The sequence below is a fragment of the Macrobrachium nipponense genome, chromosome 6, assembly GCF_015104395.2.
Source record: "Macrobrachium nipponense isolate FS-2020 chromosome 6, ASM1510439v2, whole genome shotgun sequence".
In the NCBI taxonomy this organism is placed as follows: Eukaryota; Metazoa; Arthropoda; class Malacostraca; order Decapoda; family Palaemonidae; genus Macrobrachium; species Macrobrachium nipponense.
This window is the reverse complement of record NC_061108.1, coordinates 33,100,390-33,127,889: the sequence shown is the minus strand read 5'-3', so window position 1 is coordinate 33,127,889 and position 27,500 is coordinate 33,100,390. Positions and strand designations below refer to the sequence as shown.

Here is a 27,500-nt window from a genome sequence, read left to right as displayed (position 1 = left end):
TAAGAAGGCAATGTCATACAAATGAAACTAAGAGACCACCATGGAGTTATTCCGGGTAGTTATATTCCAGGTAGCATCTCCACAGATACACTGCGTTTCGTCCTTTTACCAAATAGCTCATAAAGTAAGAGCTACTTTAGGTAAATGACAGTTAAAGCAAATCAGGAATTAATGAGATTCAGATTAATTTGATATAAGTACAAAATACCTTTACTCATCGCCTCACTAGCGACAAGCAAAAAATATTCACATCACACACTGTACCAGTTATTTCAGGAATAAGAAGTCTTTGAAAAGAAAAAATAGGGAAGTTACTCTATAGAATCAACAGTGCTGAAACAGCAATAACTTTCAATAGGAATAAGATGAGACATAAATAATATACCGCTGGGCCAAGGGGGAACATTTCCTCTTCTTGAATCTCTACGGCTTTCCATTGTAGGTCCGCGGCCTCGTGAACAATAATGGTTATCTTAGCACGCAGGAGAACTATTCTACGAGGAGTTTCTAAATAACGGGCAACCAGGGAATATAAAGTTTCGGCTGAGCTCAGAAGATAATGAGCGGTCAACTTCTTTAATAAAATAAAATCCAAAAGATGTGGTCCATCCTTTCTGGTTTTCATGAAGCTTAAAACTAATTAATGTTGTTATGATAGTCTGCTTAATTAAAGCAGCCTCGAGTACCTGGCATTTGTAATACGTAAAAGGAATGCGACATCCCTCAAAATTTCATATTGAAATTCCTTGTACAACGTGTGATAAAATATATTACGGACAAACTGGAAAATCACTTTTACGACGAATCAATATTCAGCGAGACCTGGTCAAATATCGAATGTTTTATTCAGTACATATTAACATTGAAGTTAGGCAAGATAATAATAATAATAATAATAATAATAATAATAATAATAATAATAATAATAATAATAATAATAATACTACCAAGGATCCTTGGAGAGAGGATATTTATAAAAAATGATAAGTGAAACCACTTAAGCTCAACAAAATTGTGCTATACAATTCTATACTAATAAGGGATGTTGGTTCCTGGTGACCATTATCCTATGAGATCTTTTAGGGCACAAAACCGGGTTTCACTAAGTTTTCCGGTGCTATAGTATTTTATTTAATGTAAAGTCCTTGGCATGGGCATACTAATACCCTTGTGATATCTACTCTGAAACAAACAAGAAAATGATATATGAGCAAGCAACTGGGGAAAGAAAGCACGTGTATCATACAGTTTTTGAGACTATTTTCCAATAGACCTCTCCTTCTAATGAAACTATATTATTTTCCATTGATGTCAATCATCGTTGCGTCAACCCGGGCCGGTTAACTCTGCGAAGGAACTTAAAGATGAAGTGACGTTTTCTCTCTCTCTCTCTCTCTCTCTCTCTCTCTCTCTCTCTCTCTCTCTCTTCTCTCTCTCTATTACCGAAACAAGGAAGCTATTGAGAATCTAAAAGTCTGGGAGCGCTCTAATTTTTTCAACCGCTCCTGCAATGGCCGCTATTTTGGTTCTCTTTTAATGAGAATTCCCTTCTGAAATTATGGTTAATTACGATGATCACCTATTCCAAGAGAGCGTTATCGGTATTTTCCCCTTTTTCTGAAACTGACGAGGGAAAAATAGGTTATCGTCTCATTCCGATCTGTTCCCGTATCTTTTGGAATCCAGAATCTCTCTCTACTCTTTATCTCTCTCCTTATCTCTTGTTTTACACAAGAGATAATGTGATTAAAACCTCCGCATAACTGTCAATCTGATTCACATCAACAAAAGTTTCATCAGGTGCACGTCAAGCACTCCTACACACACTGCGTCACCCTAGTAGAGAAGAGGTTAGAATGTGAAGAGTGAGATAAAACGAAATTGATTATAAGTAAAAGCTGTAAAGCTGTATATCCCAAAAAATTCTTTTTTTGGTTTAAACTACAGAAAAGTTTAAATTTGATTTAAATCTCTCTCTCTCTCTCTCTCTCTCTCTCTCTCTCTCTCTCTCTCTTATATATATTATATATATATATATATATATATATATATATATATATATATATATGTGTGTGTGTGTGTGTGTGTGTGTGTGTGTGTAAATATATATAATTTGAGTCACTTTGGTTCATTACGTGTATATGGTTAAAAAGACAACGCATTATCTATTGATGATTTACATTTTAATAATTGAATACTCATATACATTATACAAAGTATTTAAACGAATTTTCCTTAACTGATATCCATATAACTGCTGCTGCTGCTTCTGCTCTCTCTCTCTCTCTCTCTCTCTCTCTCTCTCTCTCTCTCTCTCTCTCTCAATGATATATCAGTTGCTCAGCTTTTCGCTATAGTTGCCAACTTTAGCAATAAGTATAATGAGTAACTTCAGGAACGGTGGATGTGTCCATAACTTTGGCAATATCGGGGTATTTGTCAATCTCCGAGCCGAGGAGAGAGTGATTTTGCGGTTGTTCGGTTACTGAAGTAGGATCTGATGCTCTTCGCTCGGCGGGGAATGACTGCTGTTCTTACACAACGGTAAGCCGATGGCCAACTTCAAGTACGAGGATTGGTTGTTGTTTAGTGGAAATAGATGACTGGCTGTTCTCCGTTCAACTTACCGCCATCGTAATAGTTCAGTAATGCATAGTGATCTGACGGTATTCCGTGAATGTACAAAATTTGCTACTTTTGGGTTCATGGACAGTAACATTGTTTAATGTAAAGGCGGACATCGACGTTCATTTAATGACAATAAGCTTGTTTCTATATGATGCAAAGCGATTAGTTACTGTATGCGACTCTGACAATGAATGAACGCTCTTCAGGTTATACACAGTTAAGTTAATGTTTCTATGCTTGAATTACTAACTACGCTTGTCCCTTTCAATACGGATTAGTAATAAGAGGTCGGCATGTGATCACTGCAGATTTAAGCAACCTGAAACTGACTGAACGGTAAAATGATGGAAATGAATTGCTGATACAGGCAGTGGACCGGTCATAGCGAATGCCTCGTGCCCTGACATCAGCAACAACACGCCCCCCCTCCAGCCCAGTCCTGTAGGGCTTTGCAATGATCCTCTCAGCGTCCTCTGCAGCTGCATCACGGATGCTAAAGATATATCCGGTAAGGAAAAGCGTATCTGGTACATCACAGGTATATCTGATACGGAATTAGTGAATCAGGTGCGATGCAACTGAGCATCGAATTCCATGAAGTGTTACAGAAATACGGGTCTACCAGAAAAGAAATTCCTGCATAAAAGGTTATTTCCCAGTTTCCTTTCAATAAAAATGAATTAACAGTATGAGGCAGCGGACTTCGTTAGCACCGTTAATAGGTTCTTTTCCTCTCTTGGAAAGAGTTCTAATTTTTCTGCTCCAGATTTTCCAAGTAATCCTCCCTATTTTAAAAGGCTAAGGGGAAAATCCCATCACCTGGGATTAATATTCATTCTTTCAATATCTCTCTACTTTTTGTCTTATATTCTTTGTATCTAGATTACATATATGCTTTCAGCAGCAATTCCCATCGGAATCTCCAATAGAAATGCGAGAAGAAATAGCATGCTTAGAAAACTCCCAGTATATCTTACAGAAATAACAGATAACAAATATCCATCACTGATCGAGTTGAGCAGACAGGACTTGTTATGGTATGTTTATTGAGGATTTATCAGGGAACCTGTAAATAGGCATATTAATGTAAGCAGAGAGAGAGAAAGAGTTTCCATAACAGAGAAGAGAAGATGAAAGGCAGGAGACGAGAGAAGAGGAGAGACGATACTGAATCAGTGAGTGAGTTCGAACGGGAAAAACAAACTGCCTTTAACAGTAACTTCGTTTCTAGGATTTCCTTCGTATAAAATAAACACGAAAAAGAGACTCAATTAAAATCGAAATTCTGCTTAATTTCGAAAGGGAATTCTCATTAGGATGAAGCCCAAAACAGCCCATTGTAACATCATTTGAAAACAACAGAAGTTTGAAATTTTTAAATTCCTGCTAATTGGCCTCATATCTTGGCAGGCATGAATACAGGGGGAGGGGGTTGTTTGAAAGAGAGAGAGAGAGAGAGAGAGAGAGAGAGAGAGAGAGAGAGAGAGAGAGAGAGAGAGAGAGAGAGTTAAATTGATGAAATAGGAAAAAATACATCACTAAACATTTCTTTTAACTTTCCCTAGCCTTTCTCACGCAGGAATCCTTACCGTCCAAAGGGGATATTGCTTGCACGGAGGAGGAACGGGGAGGTCGAGGGAATGTAAAGGATCTTTAATAGGATGTCACTCCAGTCCTCAGCGTCCTCATGGAAGTCCTTTCCTTTAGAGTTCACTACGTTTACAGTCTAGCATTTGGGCGTCGTCTCTCTCTCTCTCTCTCTCTCTCTCACAACCCATTTTTTTAAAACTCCGGTCATTTATCTTAATCAATCAATCCTACTCATTAGTGGCTAGCACAAGACAAGTTTTCGAGTCTTCAGTAGAAAATTCTAAGATTCATTTCGGGAATAAAAATGGTCCGGTTGATCTAAGCCTTGAATTTCGTACAAAGTTCATTGCTAGAGACAGTCACTTAATTTAAAAGGAACTTCTTTACATCCACGTATATTAAAGGACAATCACGAATTCATTTCGAATACACTATGAGTGAAAAATACCCAAGTAAAGCTAAAATCATCGAAATCATAATAGTTTCCGTTCTTTCCAAACGAACGCAGCGTTCGTCCTTAGGATTTTATGACTTGTTACTTAAAATATCACTTGAATACTTCCACTTCATATATATATATATATATTATATATATATATAGATATATATATATATATATTATATATATATATATATATGAAGTGGAAGTATTCAAGTGATATATAATATATATAATGTATATATTATTATATATATAATATATATTCCTATAAATAGATAATATATATATTCATTAATAAATAGAAAAAAAATAGGCCCTGTACATTTAATTTTTTACATCAATTAAATATGCATACACACATATATATTATAAATAATGATAAGTAAAATCTAGTTAAAATGTCCGAGTCACCTGGCTTATTTAGCGAAGCAATTCCGTTCGGATATTGCAGACCCCAAGTATGAAAACCAATTGGAAACTGCAAATGGATGTCTGAGTTGATGCATCCTCTATCTCAACGATGACAGAGCAAATGGAAAGGGGGAACTGACGTCAAGGAGTCATATAACCAGATGCATCTTTAGAGAGAGAGAGAGAGAGAGAGAGAGAGAGAGAGAGAGAGAGAGAGAGAGAGAGAGAGAGAAGAATGGTTTAGATTTCTGAAATGGACTTTAAATTTTGATTGGAAACCTCCCCAAAAGTCAATTATTTTACTCGCCTATTTAAGAGAATATCATCCTCAAGAGAGTAAAATGGCATAAGACAATCGTAAAGCAGGCAGCAACAAGTCAATATATAAAAAGTCAAATCGAAACAAAATGAATTCCTAAGAATTTTAGTGGCAAGAAAAATGTAATTTAATTTCGTGCAATATATATCTCCTACCAACATAACCAGAAAAAAAATATTCATAATATCATAAACATTTCAAGCAAAGGCGAATGAATTCAATTGCAAGTCCTAAGAATACCTTCGAACTTATTACGTCGCACAGGCTACCTCCCACTTCCTATGTCTGACAAAATCTTCCTGAAAGGAATATTGCAAATATTTTTTTCCAGCGAATGAACTCTCCGCGCTTCTTCTTGCTTTCTGTTTACAAGGGGATTACACTTGCTGGTTGGCTTTAAGTTATAGACAAGGCTGCCGTGTTGGGACATAAAACTGCCCAGGAAACGTAAACTGTGTAGCGAACTGGCACGAATAAATATACCACAGAGTTAGCAACATTCCAATGGTGCTGCGACGTCAACTGAGAGAGAGAGAGAGAGAGAGAGAGAGAGAGAGAGAGAGAGAGAGAGAGAGAGAGAGAGAGAGGCGGACTCATATGACATCTATCAAGATTAAAAGCACTGTGACATACTGCATGAATATGCAGCGGTGAGATGGTAAGTTAATGATTTGCAAAAATGAGTATTACGGAAACATTTAAGGTTAAGAATATCTTCCTCAAATTCAAAGAAACAGAGAAATAAAAGAAAAAAAATGACAAGAAGATTAATCAAAAATAAAATTGCCGAACTTTCAGAAAGAAGAAAAGGGGAAAAGCGCCCTGTATCATTGTGGAAAAACAGTCTAAAATATTCAGCGAAATTCTTGGAAGAGAAAAGGACAGCAAAGCTAACCTCCAGGTAGAATGCGCTTAGAGGAAAACAATGGCATCTAAAAAAGAAGTTAAAAGTAAAATAGAACTCTAAAAATGAATTAATGAGGATCACCCAAATCAATAAGAACCTGTAAAAGGACTACAAAATCTATTGCAAGAAACAGAGGGAAATGGAATGATATCTGTTTATATAACAATTTTGAAGCGTAATTTTGAAGATATGCGGCATGGTAAGGTGTGCTCCCAATACACGGAGCTTCATGCCTTCACTACCTTTTTTCATTCGGCCTCTTTCTGAAAGCTAAGACACCAACCACGACAATGAAGGATAAGAGAACGAATTTAAGAGAGGAATCGGAGGAAAGAGAATATTCATGAATACTGTTATGTTTTATCAAAAGGAGGAGGAACCAGCAGAGGAAAGTAAAAATGGTATCTAAGCAATGAAGAATGAAAACAATAAAAAGAGCTGAAGTCAAAAACGTAAAGCAAAATCAGAAATATGGCAACACTCTCTCCGTAAAATACTGGTCATACAGACGCGCGGGATTCTTTAATTACACCCATCCTCGTTCTCCACGAATCCAAAATGGCCGGCGAATTACCATTTTATGCCGATAAAGACAATGGAAATTTGTAGCGCTCTGTCCCTTCGCTTTGTGTGTTACAATATTAAAGTAATTACTCATAATTTAGGGCGGATTGTAACAGAGACGCTAATCTAAATCTTTTCGTACGAAAACCCATAATTTCTATTACTTTTTGCATTTATGTTCATTGATCCACTTTACTCCAGTAGTATTTCGATCTTTATATTACTGTTTTTCTATTCTTCTGATTCACAAATGGCAAAACTATTTTATATGTATCAATGTGTTTACGTTAATAATAATAATAATAATAATAATAATAATAATATAATAATAATAATAATAATAATAATAATATCTGGTTCTCATATTTACAGTAACATACATTTAAATGACTCCGAGCCATTCTCGAATCATACTTCAAAATGCATAATCATCGGTTTATTGAAAAGTGTTCCGTCGTTTGGGATGAAATCATTTCCTGTTTACAGACATGAAAATAATTTATGGCAAAAAATCTGCACTTTTAGCGCCAAAGACCAAAATTTAAAATACAGCTTTCATATACGCGAGTGCGTACTACGGATATTAAGGGTATGGTATTACAAATTAAGCGAACACAACATGAACATACACATACACAGACTCACGCACACAATATATATATATCTATATATTATATATATATATATATACTATATATATATTTATTATATATATATATATATATATTATATATTATATATTATTTATATATACATGTTACTAAACATGTGTGTGTGTGATGGATGATGCAATGAAAGGATATCACCAAAAGAGAAAACTAAACAACTGCATTGCCCATATGAGTACAATATGAATATTCATATAAGTAAGCAACATGAGAAGTCAGTATACCACATATAAAAAGAAAACTTTTTCTACAACATTTTAATCAGTCAAATGAAAATTATATCTTTACTGAAATCTATTACATACAAAATTGTGCAAGAAATCCCACGCGCCAAACCACCGCCCCCCCAACCCCCGCGCAAAAGATATGGATATGAAAAGTTCACTTTTCCTTGATATAATGGAAAATAAACCCCCCCGTCTAGTGAAAAAATTGATGGAAAAATGGACGGTCAGGTGAAATATAATGAAAAAATAATCTTGGTCTAGTGAAATATAATGGAAAATAAACTCGGTAAAGTGAAATGTAATGCAAAAATAATTCGGTCTGGTGAAATATAATGGGAAAATAATCTCGGTCAAGTGGAAAAGAGTAAACAAATGGAGAGTTTCCTGGGCCGGTATTTCTATACACGCTGGGAGAGCTAAGCACTGCTGACGGCAATCCCTAAATGCATACACTAAAACGAGTAACATTGAGCGCTGTGGAAGCATGAAACAAGCACCAGATCCATCAAAAGAGAACGCAAGCAAAAGGGAGGCACGGGCAGTGCACTACACGTCGGAGAGGATTTCTAAAGGCAACAAAAGCATGGCCGGATAGGGAGGTAGACGTTAGTTACTTCCCTCTTAACATTTCTTTCACTATTTCATCCACTCATTTAATTTAGAATGTATATATATATATATATATATATATATATATATATATATATATATATATATATATATATATATTATATATATATATAAAATATTCCAGCATATACATTTTCAAAATAGATAACTTCTTAGCAAGTCTTTTTGTTATGTCTTTGCAATTATAAAAAAAAATATAGGAACTACCACCAGGTGCATATTTGTGTTTTTATATTTACATATTAATTTTCATTATTAATTTTATTTTTATTTTATTATTTTTTATCTATTTATTTTCATTAGGTCAACAGAGGTATAAAAGATATTTCAAGAAACGGTCGAAATCCTCCTCTGCCCACCGACACCCTTCCCCCTCCTCCCCTCACCCGTGAGGTCGTCTCGGGCCTCTTGCTTTAGTGAGGCAAGGCAAGAACCATTAAGCCTAAGGGACTACATATATATACGTATGTTCATATATATATATATATATATATATATATATATATATATATATATTATATATATATATATATATATATATATAGAGAGAGAGAGAGAGAGAGAGGAGAGAGAGACGAGGAGAGAGAGAGAGAGAGAGAGAGAGAGAGAGAGAGATATACCTACACATACATGTTAAATATATACTTATATTTATATTCATAAATACATACAGATATATATTATATATATATATATATATATATATATATATACTATATACATATATATATATATATATATATATATATATATATATATATATAGATATAACTAGCTATACATACACATATATGTTTATATATACTACTTATATTTTATATACATACATACATACATACATATTATATATATGATATATAATATATATATATATATTATATAATATATATATATATATATATATATATATATATACACATATATATCATAGACTACTTGAAAAGAGGACTACCGACTCCGCTGCTCGGGTCCTCAAGGTCGGGTCCCAAACGGGAATAGCCACGTATTTTCCACAGTACCTAATTCTCCAGTGTTGCAAATTTCCAAATTTGCAACACTGGAGAATTACTTGATTTCTCAGATCCATTGAAACAAAAGGTGGTTTTTCTTGCTGGTTATCTTATTAATAAATATGGGGTAACAGATGCAAGTGAAGTTAACATTTCAAGTGCATTTTTAGAAGAACTGAATCGTGGTAACCTTTGTGTTCCTACACTAGATATAGTGTTCTTGATCGCAGTGCATTCCGTTTGTTTGAGAAATTGAGTGAGTCGAGAAAATATTGTGGAAATTGCGTGGCTAAGCTTTAAGAAATGATTGATTCATCTTTGGCAAAACATGAGAGAGCTCGTCAATCTCTTAAGAATATTTTGTTCAAGGTATACACGAACTAGGTTGCTTAAGACGACGAGAAAACCCCTCAAATTAGGATTAATGGATAACTGAAAATATGAATTTAGATGTGTTCTTTATTTTTCCATAGTATTTTTGCATTGATTTATTTCTCTTATATCTTGGAACTAAAATACTTCGTAAATTTATCAAGTCCTGCTACATCAACGATTATTTGTTTTTCTTATCTTGTCATAGATATTTTTGCCTATATTGGTATCATATTATTATCTTTCTTATATAACAAGATATTGCATCTTATTTAACAACTACTGATTTCATGTATTAAAATTAGAGCTAAAAAAATCAAAATTTTTTTTTACCCTAAGCTTTGATAACAAAATAATACTTACATGATGTTTATTAGAAAATATTGATAAAAAAACTCCTTTTTTGGAAATCAAATATCATATAAAAAACTTAAGTAAACAACAAATAAAGTTAATAAAAGAGCGTTTCTTTAAAGTGGACGCTATTCCCGTTTGGGACCCAACCTTGAGGACCCGAGCAGCGGAGTCGGTAGTCCTCTTTTCAAGTAGTCTTTGATACATATACATATACATACACACACACACACACATATATATATATATATATATATATATATATATATATATAAATATATATATATATATATATATATATATATATATATATATTATAGAGAGCGAGAGAGAGAGAGAGAGAGAGAGAGAGAGAGAGAGAGAGAGAGCATCGTATCAATTACTGTGCATAAAGTGCATAAAATAATAAACAACATCAACAAGAATATATTTGGAAATGTTTCAAAGAAATGACGTGATCTATGCTACAACTTAATAGCAAAACAACTACTAGAAGGCAATCACCCATTTTTTAGGTCTACTAAAGGAGGTATTAGATAGCCAGTTCCGTCAGTCTCTACATGTACGACAATATTTGGTATATAATGGTTATCAATAAAACATATAAAAATTAGATTGAGCGTAATCTTACATTTCCTGAGACATGAGATTAGATAAGGAAAGTAGTAAGTAAGTAAGTAAGTAAGTAAGTAAAGTAAGTAAATAAGTAAGTAAGTATAATAAATAATAATAATAATAATAATAATAATAATAATAATATAGCATGTGGACAACCATTACCTAGATTTACAAGGAGTTACAAGGATTAGGATGTCTCAGAGACTTAAACGTCCATCCGAGGAAAACATCGTGTGCTCACTTATCTCTAGGAATAGGTTTTACTGTTCATTCAGTGTCCTAATGATTTTGTCTAACATACTTTCAAACTCTTACACTTCTGGTGGTAGTTTATTCCATGTGTCACACATATATATATCTTGTATGTGAAGAAGTTCCGGCAATGAGATGTGTTGTATCTCTTCAGCTCTAGTTCCATCCATTATTTCTTGTCTGGTTTTCATTTAACGTAAATAGGTTACTGTCTACTTTTATTGTGCCTTTCAGTATTTTGAATGTTTCTATTAGTTGTCCTCACGATCGTCGTGTTTCTAAGCCATACATGTTCAGGCTCACTAGTCTTCTTTGGTAATCTATTTGCCTGTTGGATGGAATTAACTCTGTGGCTACTCTGTGGCTCTTGCTTGTACCCCTTCTAATCTATTTATGTCCTTTCTTAGTGTTGGGGACCAAAACCGTACTGCATAATCAAGATACGGTTTAACTATTGATGTGTAGAGCTGCAGCAACGTTTCCTTGTTTCTGTATTTGAACTAACTCTTTATGTATCCCACTAGTTTCTGTGCCTTCTTTTCAGCTTTTATGCACTATTTTGTGGATTTTAAGTCCTTGGTAATAATAAATCGTATTTGTAGAGAGAGAGAGAGAGAGAGAGAGAGAGAGAGAGAGAGAGAGAGAGAGAGAGAGAGAGAGGAAATGCCATTCAAAGTAATGCTGAGGGCAAAATCGTTATTGAAGTGTTAGTCCCAAGGCTGGTATCGGTCGAGACATCATCGATAACAGATAATTATCATTCACTGGAATAAATGATGACAATAATGAAGGTGACAGCCAAGACGAAGGTCACTGTCATTCACGATGAAGATCTAGTTAAACATACCATATTATGCATGTACTATAATGATGATGTTGATTACACTGATAACGACGGCGAAGTTTTAAAGATATAAGACGCCACGAAAAAAAACATTTCTTGTAATAGGATAAATGAAAACTTTTGGGTTTATTTCTCTATTTATCTATTATTATTATTATTATTATTATTATTATTATTATTATTATTATTATTATTATTATTATTATTATATTATTATTAAAAATATAGAACACGGGAACTCACTACACCGAGTAAAACTAAATTTACCAGAACCGTGAGGCTGAAATATTCGCAATAATTGAAAGATGTACTCATGCAAAGTATGCGAAATTAATCTTTAAAATTGGAATGGGGTAAAAGTCAATATATAAACTGCCATTTCCCGACCACATTAGCATATAGGCAATATATTTAAAAAATGAATGATAAACAAATATATATCATGTGCAACATAGTATACATACACACATGTTCGCGCGCAGACAGCTGTAGAAGAAATATAGCGAAAAATCTAATAATTATAACGTTCTTAATTTAACTATAGTATCAGTGACGAAATCCATGAAGGAATAACTTCCAAAGAAAAGCAGTGTAACATGCCTAGCTGAAAAGCGCATCAGCTGCTTTTCCATCCCTTTTTGTACAATGACTTTCACATTCTCTCATTACCAAAATACTTTAAGAGCCTCCGTTCCAGTACTTCTTCCATACCTTCTCTTTGAACTTCAAAGGTCCCTATCTCCTCCTCCTCCCTAAAACATTTCCGAATAAAACTCTTTTCACCACCTCATTCCCTCCACTCTTTCCTTGTGATCAAACAACTTCCAACTGTTCAAGAGCACTAACCTTTTTACCAATTAGTTAATGGATACAATTTTTCAAGCTTTCGCTATTTTCACTCAACATACTCTGAGCTATTAATTCATTTCACCAGCTTCATTTTTCTTTCATTCTTCCGCGGCGTTTCAGATCTGTCACTCCGTCAGGCATCATTTCATTTGCATCTTCTATTAACAGTTCTATTTTCTCATGAACCTCTTTATTTTCATATCCGATGAAAAAAACAAAAAGTTTTTTAACCCGCTAATAACCGAAAACCGTTCGGTATACTTCACTTTTGTTAACCCACTCTGTATTTGCTATCTTAAGCATCCGGCGTGTACCAGTGTGCTGTTACAAACTTAATCTACAAACTGCTATTAAATAATCTTATCTTTTGTTTAGGGTCTGTGCTTGAAACATTCGCTTTTTCTATTCCTTCACCTATTGTAACAACTAAGGTTAATAATATATATATATATATATATATATATATATATATATATATATATATAATATATATATATATATCTATATATATATATAATAGTGGTTGTTCTTCTTTTATGAAGAACAAACTATATATATATATATATATATATAATAGTTTTTGTTTCTTCTTATGAAGAACAAACGTTTTGGATAAACCCTAGTACATACTGCAGTTACCAAAGAGAGGCTAAGAGCATTAGCTAGAATGACCAACTATTTGAAGTTTTTCTTTTAAATCTTCGAAAATTTCCCGAAAAATGGAGTCGGGGCCACATCAGCCTGGACTTTAAATTCATATCATTTGCATTTGTTAGCTTTATTAATGCCGATTCTAAGACGCTTCTTGAGGCAATACTGCGTTCATACTTTACATCATGCATTAATTCCAATGATAGAAGTTATACACCCACATGCATACACACAAACACACACACACTGAAACTAAAAGAAGATTTCTATTTATTTTCAGTGTTCAATTTTCGGTCAACTTCTCATTATGAGAGGAGGGAAGCGACATTGGAAATACCCCTTGCAAAACAGTCATGTGAATGATATTCGTACACATAGGAAATCTTCAGACATTTTGTGTTTTTCAGAAAATAAAATAGCTTGTATTGTAAACAATAATCAAAGTTAAATATGCTTAAATATGCTTCACAACTCGAAAGAACAGATAAAAAATTTAACAAAAACTCTGAGCACACAAAAAAAATTACATTTCACTAACAGTAAAATATAAAGGGAAAAAATGTACTCTGTATGAATAAATCCGAGTCCAATTTGTTCCACGATTAAATAGGATAAAATCTTGATATGCTGATGACTGAGCCAAGTGCGCTTTGAGTGACTGCGGGGAAAAAAAGGCTCATTCGTTATTCAGGTAAAATGTTGGAGCAAGAAAATCCAAGAGATTTACGGAAAAGCTGGGATACACAGCCCTTCATGGATTCCGTGGTTTAGTCGAGAATTTGCGCCAGTGTCCAAACACATACGTAAATGCAGGGAGAGTGCCCCTTTTCATACATACATAAATACATTTATGTGTGCATATACATACATATATACACACATTTTATATATACATACATAAATAATGTGTGTATGTATACACTCGTGTGTGCGTGTGTGCAATTGTGCTTTTGCGATAGTATTTGCCCTGCCGTTAAGATTATCTTCACATTTACTCGTTTTTCTTATCAAATGTCAATTTTTCAATTTTCTTTCAGCACAAGTTATATTACACACACTGCTGTTCCACTAGTTGTAGCTACCACTGTATTCCATATTTCATAAAATGTCATAATGCTGTGACTACCTTTAGATTTCCTTTAGGATAAAAGAAAAATAGAAAACGTTCTGTTAACGATGAATATCGAAAGCAATTAGACTGGGTAAGTGACTAATTTAAAAGTTGGACTAAATTTCACCTTTGGAATATTTGATCATAATTATCAGCCATATTTCCCTCAATGTAGATTGAATGAATCTTCTCAAACGTATCTTCAACTCTTAATCCAAAACTTATCAAACATTATCAATACTCATACATATAATATCTTAATATATGTTCTATAAATACGTACTGCTAACACAGCAAGTATAAAAGACGAGAAATATAAAATTAAGCAAAATCAACAGTGAGCATAAGCGACATCAGTATGGCCATAAAAATTATGATATAATATTAAGCTACACATTCGTTCCTTCTCAGTCTTAATTATTACGTTCAAATAAAAATGGTTCAATTTCTTCCTCCTTATCATTTGATTATTTCTCTTAAACAATAGGAGCCATTGGCTGTTTATAAATTCGGGGGAAAACGCCAATAATAATTGCGGAAGAGGGGAAAAATAAGAGAATGATCAGACACCACTTCACACAATTTTTCTTTTACCTTAACAAACACGGAATGGAAGTACTCAAGCTATAAAAATAAACAATGTAAAGAGAATACTACAAATACAATCAGAGAGAGAGAGAGAGAGAGAGAGAGAGAGAGAGAGAGAGAGAGAGAGATTGAAATTCTCTGCACCATTTTACCTTGACATACTTTTTTCTAAAGTAGTCCCCCACGGCCCATTCACACCCAGAGGTGCACACAAAGTCGTCAACGAAGCCACACCTACACGCACATATACACATACACGCGCCAACCCATAGGCGAGAATAACACACTTGTTTTCCAGGAGACAGGAAGAGAGCAGGAAAAAGGATGGTCGGACATAACAAATGTCAAGTGACTTTTTCCAAAAGTTTCTGGAGAAAAAAATGTCAGACGAAAATATCTTACATCAGTGTTCTCGTTTAGGAGAGGTTCGTGTACACACACACTCACACAAACACACACTACATACAATATGTATATTTATATGTATGTGAATATATATATATATATATAGTATATATATATATATATATATATATATATATATATATATATATATATATGTGTGTGGTGTGTGTGTGTGTGTGTGTGTGTGTGTATGTGTGTTGTGTATGTACACGGACTTCTCCTGAACGAGAAACACTGATGTAAGATATAAGATATTATCGCCTGAGATATATATATATAGTAGATATATAGATATATATATATATATATATATTTTTAAAAATATTACCCAATTAAATAGTTTTTAAAAAAATTCAAAAAATTAATTTATTATTATATTATATATATTACCCAATTAAATAGATAGGTATATATATATATATATATATATATAATATATATATAAATAGATCCATTTATAGATACACTCCACCACCAAAACGCATTCTTTCTCTTCTTTACGGGGCAGCCCCAAAGGTATATGGCCTAAAGTAGCCCAGCAAGACGGTAGGGACGAGTTGGTAGCCTTAAGGCCTTTTCTCGACTCGTGCTGACGCTGGTAGCTACTACTCCTTTACAGGAGAGTGCACCCTATGTGTTCTGAAATTTAAATGACATTCGTTCCAGGATCAGAAAAAAATTACTATTTTTATTTCAGTCTCCTCTACAAAACCCTTTATGGAAGATTAGTTTTAGCTGCCGTGTCAATGTGGTGTGTGTGTGTGTGTGTGTGTGTGTGTGTGTGTGTGTGTGTGTGTGTGTGTGTAGGGCGGAGGAACGGGGACGTTTTCAATAGACTTTAGAATACAGTCGGGTATTTGATGTCGTGTGAAAACTGTTTTCATTACGTTTATGAAGAACATAATCCACTTTCCAGGATTTGCTGGAAACCATCGCCAAAAGGAATGGAAACAATATGAATATTGAATTCAATGGTTGTTTGATAAGCCTTCTTAATGGTTCAACATACATTAAATCGTCATTTTACATGAGTCTTACATAATCGTCTGTAGGTTGGTAAAATAATAAAAATAAAAATATGCACTCCCAGCCACTTATTGCAAGCTTAATGTAAACAACTTACTCTATTTTCCTCCCCTTCTTTCTAAACTACTATCTCGTCTCATAAGGAGTAGTACAGAGGCTCTAGGAAAGCAATCTGAAAACCTGTTATAAAATAACACTTCATAACAAACAAGTGTTATCCGAAAAGTTGGAATCGTCCCAAAGTACCATTACAAAACTCAGCTGAGAATTCCCTAAGAGTTTAACTAAATGCTAAAGTTTTCCTCGAGATTTTTCTGGCCGCCTCGGCTTCTTTCCCTTTTCACAGAATATCGTTGGAATGGGAAAGAACTTAGTCGAAAATAGGAGCGTTTCTCCTCAACGCTTCATCTCTTTTCCGACAATAATGGGGCGGATCTTCAGATCTATGACATTTCTCCACTTGGGATGATTTTACATGTTTGAGAAATAATAATAATAATAATAATAATAATAATAATAATAATAATAATAATAATAATAAAAATAATAATAAAGAAAAAAAGAGTACCATAACGAATGAAAACAACTAAGACATAAAATTGTGATATATTACACCATTATTAAGCAAATAATAACAAATATCTGCTACCAATCATAAATAAGAAGTTATCTATCCTTAAATTCAAAACTTTTTTTTCTATGAAAGAACATGTATACATCCGGAAAACAACACACACACAATGTGTATATATATATATGAGGTGTGTGAGTGTGTGTGTGTGTGTTTGTGTGTATGTATGTATATATGTACGTGTGTTCGCTAGTTTGTTGAAATCCAGCAGAGGATGAACGATCAAAATAAAAATCTAAAATAAAAAGAACACCACACTCGTTTGGCCATCAGAGCCCATTTATATGGAAATCCCAGCCATTAAAAGTCATGAAACGTAATTCTAAAATTCAAGCCAAAGGCCAAATAGAGACCATATGGGTACTTCAGTGGTAAAATCACGAAATCTCTCAGAAGGTATAAGGACAATTTACATACTATTCTACTACAGTAAAACGTAATGTTAACAACACTTGAATAATTCTTGACATTACATATATGTGATATACATACATACATACATACATACATACATACATACATACATACATACATACACAAATATAATATATATATATATATATATATATATATATTAATATATATTATATATCATCACTGTTAACATAAAAGTATAACTTATTTTCGCGGATACCAGTTCAGAAAAGCGTGTTACACCATGCATATCCAGCAGTCTTAATTCCCTAGAAAGAAATAGCCAAAAAGTCGAGAAATTCGACTAAAAAGTAGTTTTCCTTGGATATATTAGAGAAACATCTTACGTAGAAAAAACACAATTAAAACCACGAACTTAAAATAAATGATCGCTTATAAGATTAATGCAAAAAGGAAATATCATAAATAACACTATTTACATCTTGGTACACTACAGGAAGTCAAGGATTACGTATGTAAAGCAGAACGTAAAATAAATCTCTTGGGGAAAATCCCAATATGGAACGAAAGGCTTCTAATCAAAATCCCAATTTCAAGTAAGTGCTTTTATGCTTCGCATTATCACTGCTTTAAATTCAAAAGGAAATTTCCATTTGGCCGTTTCAGTTTCCATTCGCAATCAACTCAGCCAAGCAAAGCTAACCCAGATTCAACAATAGGCAAGAATTTCCATACAGGATTGGTCATGATAATCAAGGGATGCTTCATTCATATATATTCATGCTGATAAGGAATATATTGCAACCGCATCACTATGTTCTATTTCAGTTCCTGAATGCGCAAAAAAAAACTCCCATTATACAAAGGAATTTAAGAAATAGCTTTCATAACGCTTGCATATGCCATTTCTTTTATAAGGACTGAAAAAGAAAAATACACAAGTTAGGGATGAATTGTGACATAACGTTTGGACAGGTCATTTGGTTTAGCTGTCTTGCTAGCAATCAGCGTGTGTTAAAGGTGATTTTTCCAACTTTCCTTTCATGAAAATTACGCTTACCATTGCAAAGAAATAAGACTGAAAGAAAATTTCTTGAAAATTGAATCACTTGCTAATATTTCACAGTTTTCTGCGGTCTTGCCAGGTACTCTCTTTTCTTGGCTCTTTTTTTTCTTTCTTTATTTGATATACGGTTTTTTGGAGTACATAAAACCCTTTTTACCTGTTTAGTAATAATTCATGCATATCATAAACAGTAATTAGTTTTAGTACGAAAGAAGTAAGAATGGGTTTTCTTTCCTGAAAACATAAGAAGAATAGGGTTTGAATCTTTATCAAAGGAATCTAATTTCTGAGGGACGAGGGTTGGAATTAGGAGAAGAATTCAATCTGCGGTGTCGCTGAAGCACGGAATTGCATCACTGAAAAATTTGTCGCGTCTTTAAGAAATGTACAAACGACGGCTTAATTTCCACGCTCGCATCAACATACACTCACAAGCTGGGTTTTGTTTGATATAATGCCATGATCTATACTTCCATTAATCATCATTGATGCTATTAACCGAGAGTTGAATTAGCCAGGTCACACGCGATTTGTTTTGGTGCGCCCAAGAAAATCTCTTCCTTTCTCTCTACCCCATGCTGGTACTACCCACGAAATATGATCTGATAATGTGAAACCTGAACTCCACGGTCATTTAGCCTTTCAGGATTAGAAATATATAGAAGCATCTCGGAAGGACCGTTTAAAAAGCAATAGCGCTTTGTACGTGTCAGAAGGTGTCTATTCTGAACAAAGTTTACAGGTTTATGTGGGACTTATCCGCCCTGGCGATGAATGCTGTTCACGTATCTGGTTAAGGTCTGACGCTATTCCACTAAGAGTAAAATCAGAGGTTTTTCAACCAATAAATGGCCCCATACTGCTTCGAACATGAATGAACTTCACCTCCTTCATATTTTTCCTGACAGATTTCCAGGACAATTTTCTCAAGAATTCTTTGGCTGTTCGCGACTTATCTTTTTTCGTTCACATTGTGTGGAAGTCACGATGTCGTGAGTCAACGGGTCAGATCTACTCTTTAAGCCATTTACTTCCAGGGTGTCGAGTATCATATATACACACACACACACACACACACACACACACACACACAACACACACACACACACACACATATATATATATATATATATATATATATATATATATATATATATAGTATATATGCAATTTAGTAGAAGTATAGTTTTGAAGTGTAACAACGAGAAAAAATTTAAATAAAAGCCGAAAATTTAGGTTTATCAACAAAATAAATATTTTCGATATATGTTTAACTTTAAAAAGGCGCGCTTTTCACACTATCATTTACTACTTCCGAAAATATGTATAATGTTAAAATGGGTAGTTCAAATTAAAGCAAAATGTAAGACTTTTATCTAAAATATTAAATTATATAGAAACAATTAAAAGATGCAAAAGTGACACAAAAAGATCGTCGTTTTAAGAGAAACATTGTTTGTAGAATATTCTACAAAAGCACCACAACTATATGAAAATCAGTTTTCAAAGTAAAAACAGGACATGAACTCTAGTTTCTGAAGTATTGACACTCATGCACAAGTATACATATCAACATGTGTGTGTATTAATAAATGAAGAAAAAAAGAAATTACAGACAGTTGAAAAGGTGAATAAAATAACAGGGTCAATTTGTTTTACATTCCAGGCACGCCACTACAAAGACACACACAATAACAAACAAACCATTCAAAATGCAGTTTGAAACCTTCCTCAAATACCGATGTTGCCCTACGGTATATTCTGCAGACACCAAAGCTAAAAATAATACCCGTGGAAAAATAACAAACACCAAAACTTGGCTTTTAGGTCTAGAGCTATATTTCATACACATTAATTTCTCTTTTGTTTACCTACGTTCTTATATGCAATGTATTGCAGTTCTCTTTGGTCTAATTTTCCAATATTTTCACATGTTCCCTATTCTATGGAAGACTCTACTTCACTAAAATAATACTAATATTAATAATCATAAATTTGTGCCAGAGCTTTAATTTAGTTTCTGAGACAAAGGTATAACAAAGGCTATTGGAGATTATAATTACTATTTCTGAAAACGCCCCTTTCATCAGCAGTACAGAAAGATATTTTCACAAATTCTCTCTCTCTGACAAAAGAATAATAAAATCGGGCTCCAACCGGGAAAAATAAACTTTGCTCCTGGACTGGAATGAAGTTTGCTTTTCATTAAAAGAAGTCGTTTCAAAACTTTATTTTCCTTTGTGTTACCGAATTTCATAGTCTCGTCCAACGTCGCGGTAAGTATAAGGGAAATACGAAAAAATGAAATCATTTATCTGCAACGCTAGCTTTCACAAAGGTCAAACATTTATTAATTTATTTGAGCACCTAAAACACAGAACCTTTTTATGGCGTCCATTTTTCTGTAGCAACAGACACTCATCACGTCTAATTTTTTTTTATCCTTCTCCACCTGTCTCTCCTGCCTAGTTGGAGCCCAAATAATATCTGGGAATAATTCACTGCTGAGGTCAAGAGAGGCATACTGAATTTTTAGGAACGAGTCCATTCGGCCCTCCTCGTCTGGTTTTAGAATCGAACACGGGTCCTTCAGTTTGAAAACTGAGGCCGCTTACACTGTGCCAGAGAGAGAGAGAGAGAGAGAGAGAGAGAGAGAGAGAGAGATGAGAGAAAGAGGAGAGAGATAGAGAGAGAAGAGAGAGAGAGAGAGATAGAGAGGAGAGAGAGAGAGAAGAGAGAGAGAGAGAGAGAGAGAGAGAGAGAGAGAGAGAGAGAGAGAGAGAGAAATGTCCACACAATAATGAAGTTTTTGAGTAGAGTGATAAGCACTATTCGTACATCACGGAAAATATTTGCATCGCATTTGCACATATTTCTTCAATGGGGATGGACCGTATACAAATAGTAATAAATATAAGATTAAAAAAATACTACTAATCTACCTCTTGAACTCCGTTAAAAAATATGTGTGCGAGCGCGCACGCGTTCCAGTGTACTCTTGTTCCTTAATGAATAAATGCACGAAGTATCTCAAATTAATTATAAATAAATATAAACGCGCGTTTATGTAGTTTATGACGCTTTTACTGGATATGATAATTGTGAATTTTATTTCAAACGCAGCTTATGAATTCTGATTAAACAGTTACAAGGAGAGAACTAACAGGGACTGTCACTTGCGTCTTTTCAAAGCCACTCCTTCGAACTTCCTCCTCATTTAGTCCAATATCTTAAGAATGCTCTCATCCCCCCCCCCCCCCCCCCCCCCCCCCCCCGGCCCAACTATACAAACAACGATGACACGACAAAACACAAACAACGTTAAACTATGAAAGCTCCTTGACACAGCTTGAAAACGCAGTTTACAAACATTTATTTCTTCTTATTTATGTACGTCCTCAAAACGGCACGAGCCTCCTGAGCATAAGTGGTGCAATGAAAGGAATCGTGTAATCAAAATTTACGTTTTAGGCTTCTGCTTTATGCAGAGAAGGTCGGACACTTTTCGAGATCATATATCTTCAACTCCCTCGTAATAGGACTGGACAAGATGTGTTCTCTCTCTCTCTCTCTCTCTCTCTCTCTCTCTCTCTCTCTCTCTCTCAGAATTCTTCTATAATATATCGGTTGACAATGAAATATTACTCAGTATCCTTAAATATCCCCCCGCCACACCCTCTATCTCTCTTTGATATGCATATACTTGCAATACAGCAGGCGGCAAAAATAATCTCAATACATTTTTATCTTTCTCATAAATACTTTAAAAATTAACTATAATATCCTTTAATTCTCTCTCTCTCAGAATTCTTCTATAATATACCGGTTGACAGTGAAATATTACTCAATATCCTTTAATAATCTCTCTCTCTCTCTCTCTCTCTCTCTCTCTCTCTGATATTCATATTCTTGCAATAAAGCAGGCGGCAAAAATATCTAAATAAATCTTTATCTTCCTCATAAATACATTAAAAGTGAACTGCAATATCCTTTAATTCTCTCTCTCTCTCTCCTCTCTCTCTTCTCTCTCTCTCTCTCTCTCTCTCTCTCTCTCAGAATTCTATAATATACCGGTTGACAATGAAATATTACTCAATATCCTCTCTCTCTCTCTCTCTCTCTCTCTCTCTCTCTCTAATCTCGCACACACACACACACACCACACACACACTTCCATCATGTGCGATCAGGAAAACACCGTAATTCTCACGACAAGGAAGCATATCCCTTGCCAGGCGATGGATATGTAGAGATGTCTCGAACTCTGAATAAGTAACGACATGCCATTTCCCGGAGATTCTTTTTGTCAGGATTTGGAATTCATATGCAAAATAGGGCCAAATCCTCGGAAAAAAACGGAAGCGGGGAAGACAAGGGGGTGGGATGTTGAGGGTGAGAAATGAATGACATATAAAAAGAATGTTTTGTCGCGACTTTTATTCAAATGCTCTCGTAACTTGAATCTTATGTCTCATTACGTAAGGAAACCTGCGACTTATACAAAAAAAAAAAAACAGTTCTAAGGTATAACAAGAGTCGATAACAATAGAGGTCAAAGAGAGGGCTTCCTTTTGCCTTTTACCCGATATATATTTTTGAACTTGACATGCCTGGCTTCACACGCATAATACATGACGACTTATATACGAAACTTCACAGATCTAATTTTATCTTCCAGTCGAGGTCGATTAAATCGGCAATGGTATAACCTCATCGAGCCCAGACCAGATAAAAACAAGAAGCTGGGAGCAGGTTCTAAACACGAAAGAAAAGAAGGGAGAATCTGTAAGACAATTCAGCAGCTAGGAGCCCTATAGGACATACTACGAAAGAAACAGATGATATGAAGCCACCTAATTACGCGCTTGCTGACCTTGCAAGATCTATGGTAGAATTCTGTCGGCAGGTGTGAGACAGTAAATGTGTGTGTGCGCAAGCGGCGGCGCGAGTTTATCATCTGTCGCCCACATACTCGCATGTGAAAAGAAAAAAGAAGGTAAGGTCATTGCAATGAATTGTCTGTAAGGTATTTGTGGCATATGAAGCACTGAAATCGTTGGGAATGTGGTGATGCGTAAAAGAAAGGAAGGATTCAAGTGTTTACCTGGAAAGTGCTGGATAGGTGGCATGGAAGAAGTATTGGATAGGGATGTCCTAGATCTCCATAATGTGTGAGAGCAAGTTGAAGACTGAAGTGAATGGCACTGCTTCTGTATGGAAGTTTGCCGCGTTTTGATGAATTTCCTGTCTAACTGTTTGAAGCAGCTAAACCTGAGGAACTATTCTGCATAGGGGGTGTATCCACGATTTAAGTTATGTGTAGTATATGGGAATGACTGTTGTGTTGCCTTCTCGCTGTTTGCTTAGGTACTTCATATTGATAAATTTAAAAAGGTTATTGTGATGGCAATTACATAGCATTTGTTTATCATAGTTGCTCTCTGGCAATTTTGCTGTTAATTTAGACACGTCAAGATCTTAGAGTTGTTTGGGGGTAAGACCGTGCAACGTGAATACTCCTGGTTATTATTCTCAGTGATATAATAAGCGGGTACATAGTGTACATATATAGTATCATACACCCAACTCCAAAAAACATACTTGCACGTGCGTATACCTTATTGAACGAAAGCTCCTAATCAATAGGGATACAAAAGCTTGACCATGGTAATGCCACCTTTACACACCGCTGGATACCTATATTTCACTCTAACCTTGATGAAAGAAACGCAAGAAGTAATTCCACCGAGCGTATCTTAAAATCTTAATAACTAAAAGGAAATCTTCACATTTCAAGTGACAATATGATGATGACGGAATGATGATGACTATATGAGACATCATTATCAACATAAACTGGAACAGTAAAAATAAAAATGTAGCAAAAATAATCTTGTGAATATTCAGAGCCAATAAACAAGTGAAAACGAGAAGAGCCTGGCAACAACAAAAACCTCTTCCTAACATAGGTTTAACGATCGTGTTTACAAGGAGAGACGGCAGCATGGGCGTCAGGTCACAAGTGTTGCAGAATGAGCGGAGGACGCTTGGCGTTGGAGCGATCCTCTAAGTTCTGCGCGCCATTGGTGCAAGGACGGTCGGTTCTACTACCCATTTGTCACTTTCAGTGTCCGGTAACAGGCAGGTATAATAGAGTTAACAATGCACAGGTAGAGAGGGGAGGTGTGGGTTGCTGGAGGAAGGGACGGGAGAAGGGGCGGGGGAGACGCTTGATGAGGATGACTCAAAGTTAATAGTTTGAAAGGCTGCCAAGTAGGGTAGGGTAACCAATAGTACGGCGTGAGGAGAGATAAACATAAGGAAAAATAAATAAGACAGGCAAATTTCGTTGTTGTTGTTGTTCTTCTTCTTTTGCTGCAGTGCACTTACATCTTCATTCCGAACTTATATTTGAAGTAGTAGAAATCAATATTAGTTTTACACTTGCTTTGATGTCTTGGCAGGCTTCTTCCACCTAGGTATGAGCATATTATGAAATAAGTAGATATATATATATATATAATATATATATATATATATATAATATATATATAATGGTTATATATATCATAAACACGTATACATACATACTACATACTATACATACATATATATACTATATATATTATATATTAGAGAGAGAGTAGAGAGAGAGAGAGAGAGAGAGAGAGAGAGAGAGAGAGAGAGAGAGTGTGTGTGTGTGTGTGTATGAACAAGCTACATATCATATTTCTGCTACCCTATTATGCTGTAAAATTTCCTCTCTAACGTTTAAATAAACAGTACGGATAAGAAAAATTAACAGATGCTATAATAATCGTTTATTCGTACCGGGTGTCGTTACGTAAATAAATAAACTGGCTTCAAAAACAGATTGTCTGAATATCATTTGGATAGGAGGAGAGGAGGGATGAGGAGGAGGAAGGGAGGAGGAGGAGGAGAGAGAGAGAGAGAGAGAGAGAGAGAGAGAGAGAGAGAGCGAGAGGAGGAGGAGGAGGAAGGAGAGGAGAGAGAGAAGATCATGAGAGAGAGAGAGAGAGAGGAGAGAGAGAGAGAGGAGAGAGAAATACGATTAAATAAACCCATATTATACTCACCAGTACTGTGAATGTTACTAACGCTAATTACCGATCAACAACACCACATACCTGTCAGAAAGAAGGAAAACATATCAGTAAATTTTATGCATTTCATGCAATGAAGACAATCTACAAAAGGCGACGAGCTGACAATAGATTCCAGAATGACTTAAGAATCACTGGGAAATTCATCTAGACTCCATTCATGCTAGGATGATAATTTAAATCTGGTTCAAAACAAAAATAATGGCAATGTTTAAAGAACTAAATGCAAATGTCAAAAATGTATTTCAAAATGTCCAAAATCTCAGTAAAACAAAATAATCAAAGAGAACGGATACCTCTGCTTAAGTTCTGCTATTTATGTTAGTATCACAATGGTCTAAAGAATATATGAACAGCAAAAAAGTAGTTATAAGGACTGAAAAAGAAAAATACACAAACTCCAATAAGGAATAACTCATTATAAACTTAATTACTCAATCTTGGAAACAAAGAGTAGGTTCAGTTTATGGTGAAACAAAATATGAAATTTTCAAAATTTAAGAACCAAAGACAAAATGGATAAATTTTGTGAAATATACGTTCATAACCAAAGGCAACGGCACGAAATTCCCCTTAAGTCCTTGAGAAATTAGAAAGCATAACCGGCCAAAGTTTCCTTCATATTTCTCAAAAAATAATATGAAGAGGGACTCCGACTCAAAGGTTAATACTCTGAAATTGCCTGTCACGATTGCCCTATCATAAATCATACTTTGAGAGCTCTTGAAACGCTTTGGGAAGGGAAACGCTACCTCTACCTCGGTAGTGGTAGTGGCTCACTCACATATATAGATACATATATTCATATATACGTAGAGAGAGAGAGAGAGAGAGAGAGAGAGAGAGAGAGAGAGAGAGAGAGATAGTTACAAGGATTAGGATGTCTCAAAAAGAGAAAGGCTCACTCACATACATACATACGTACATATATATGTCTTCAGAGAGAGAGAGAGAGGAGAGAGAGAGAGAGAGAGAGAGAGAGAGAGAGAGAGAGAGAGAGCGGGTGCTGCAGACAGATGAACCGTCTGTGCAATGAATGCAGAAGCGCAGTTAAGGAAGTTTTATGGGCAGTGATTTCCCCTTTAAATAAAGGGTATGGCAGAATGACCAAAAACGTGTTGCAAACAATTAGTGAGAAAGAAAAATGTTCAAAGTAAAATTTCTACCCTGGCACTGCGCCACGAACGCATTTTTTTTTCTTTTTTACTTTTGCTGTAGATTTCATGTATATTTCATTGCCGGCTTGTTAACAAAAGCTAGGTATAAATATATATATATATATATATATATATATATATATATATATATATATCGAACTACAAATATCCTTTAATATCTAATTCGATCTGCCTTGGAATTAATATATTTTCATATATGCTTAACCGAGGGGGAATTTATTAAGCGATAATAGAATTGGCCTTGTCGATGGCCAATTCTATTATCGCTTAATAAATTCCCCCTCGGTTAAGCATATATGAAAACATATTAATTCCGAGGTAGAGCGAATTAGATATTAAAGGGACATTTTGTAGTTCCATATATGTCTATGAATCACGTTTATATGATACCTTATATATATATATATATATATATATATATAAATATAATATATATAGATATATATAAATGTGTGTGTATGTATGTATGATAGCGACTCTCTTTCTCTGTCAAAGAAAAGTTGATTCATGTTTAATTTCCCAAGTAGTTTCCTTAGTTCGTAGGTGAAAGTAAATGGAAATCATTCGTTGAAGGTATTTCCATGAAAGAAGTCCATCAGCCTATTTTCGCTAAATGCAAAATGACGTCATGAAGAAATGTTTGTGAAAGACTGAACAGAA

General features: G+C 34.6%; 2 protein-coding genes across 2 annotated transcripts in view; one reads left to right on the top strand and one right to left on the bottom strand.

The window, feature by feature from the left end:
• Positions 1-27,500, bottom strand: part of LOC135216422 (potassium voltage-gated channel subfamily KQT member 1-like) — a 691,013-nt gene that overhangs the window by 607,246 nt on the left and 56,267 nt on the right. The window lies entirely within an intron of this gene.
• Positions 41-27,500, top strand: part of LOC135216485 (uncharacterized) — a 105,507-nt gene continuing 78,047 nt past the window's right edge. The window contains exons 1-3 of the mRNA XM_064251855.1: positions 41-140; positions 2,996-3,195; positions 4,208-4,270. Coding sequence (XP_064107925.1) covers positions 41-140; positions 2,996-3,195; positions 4,208-4,270 — 363 coding nt within the window. The remainder of the gene's footprint in view (positions 141-2,995; positions 3,196-4,207; positions 4,271-27,500) is intronic.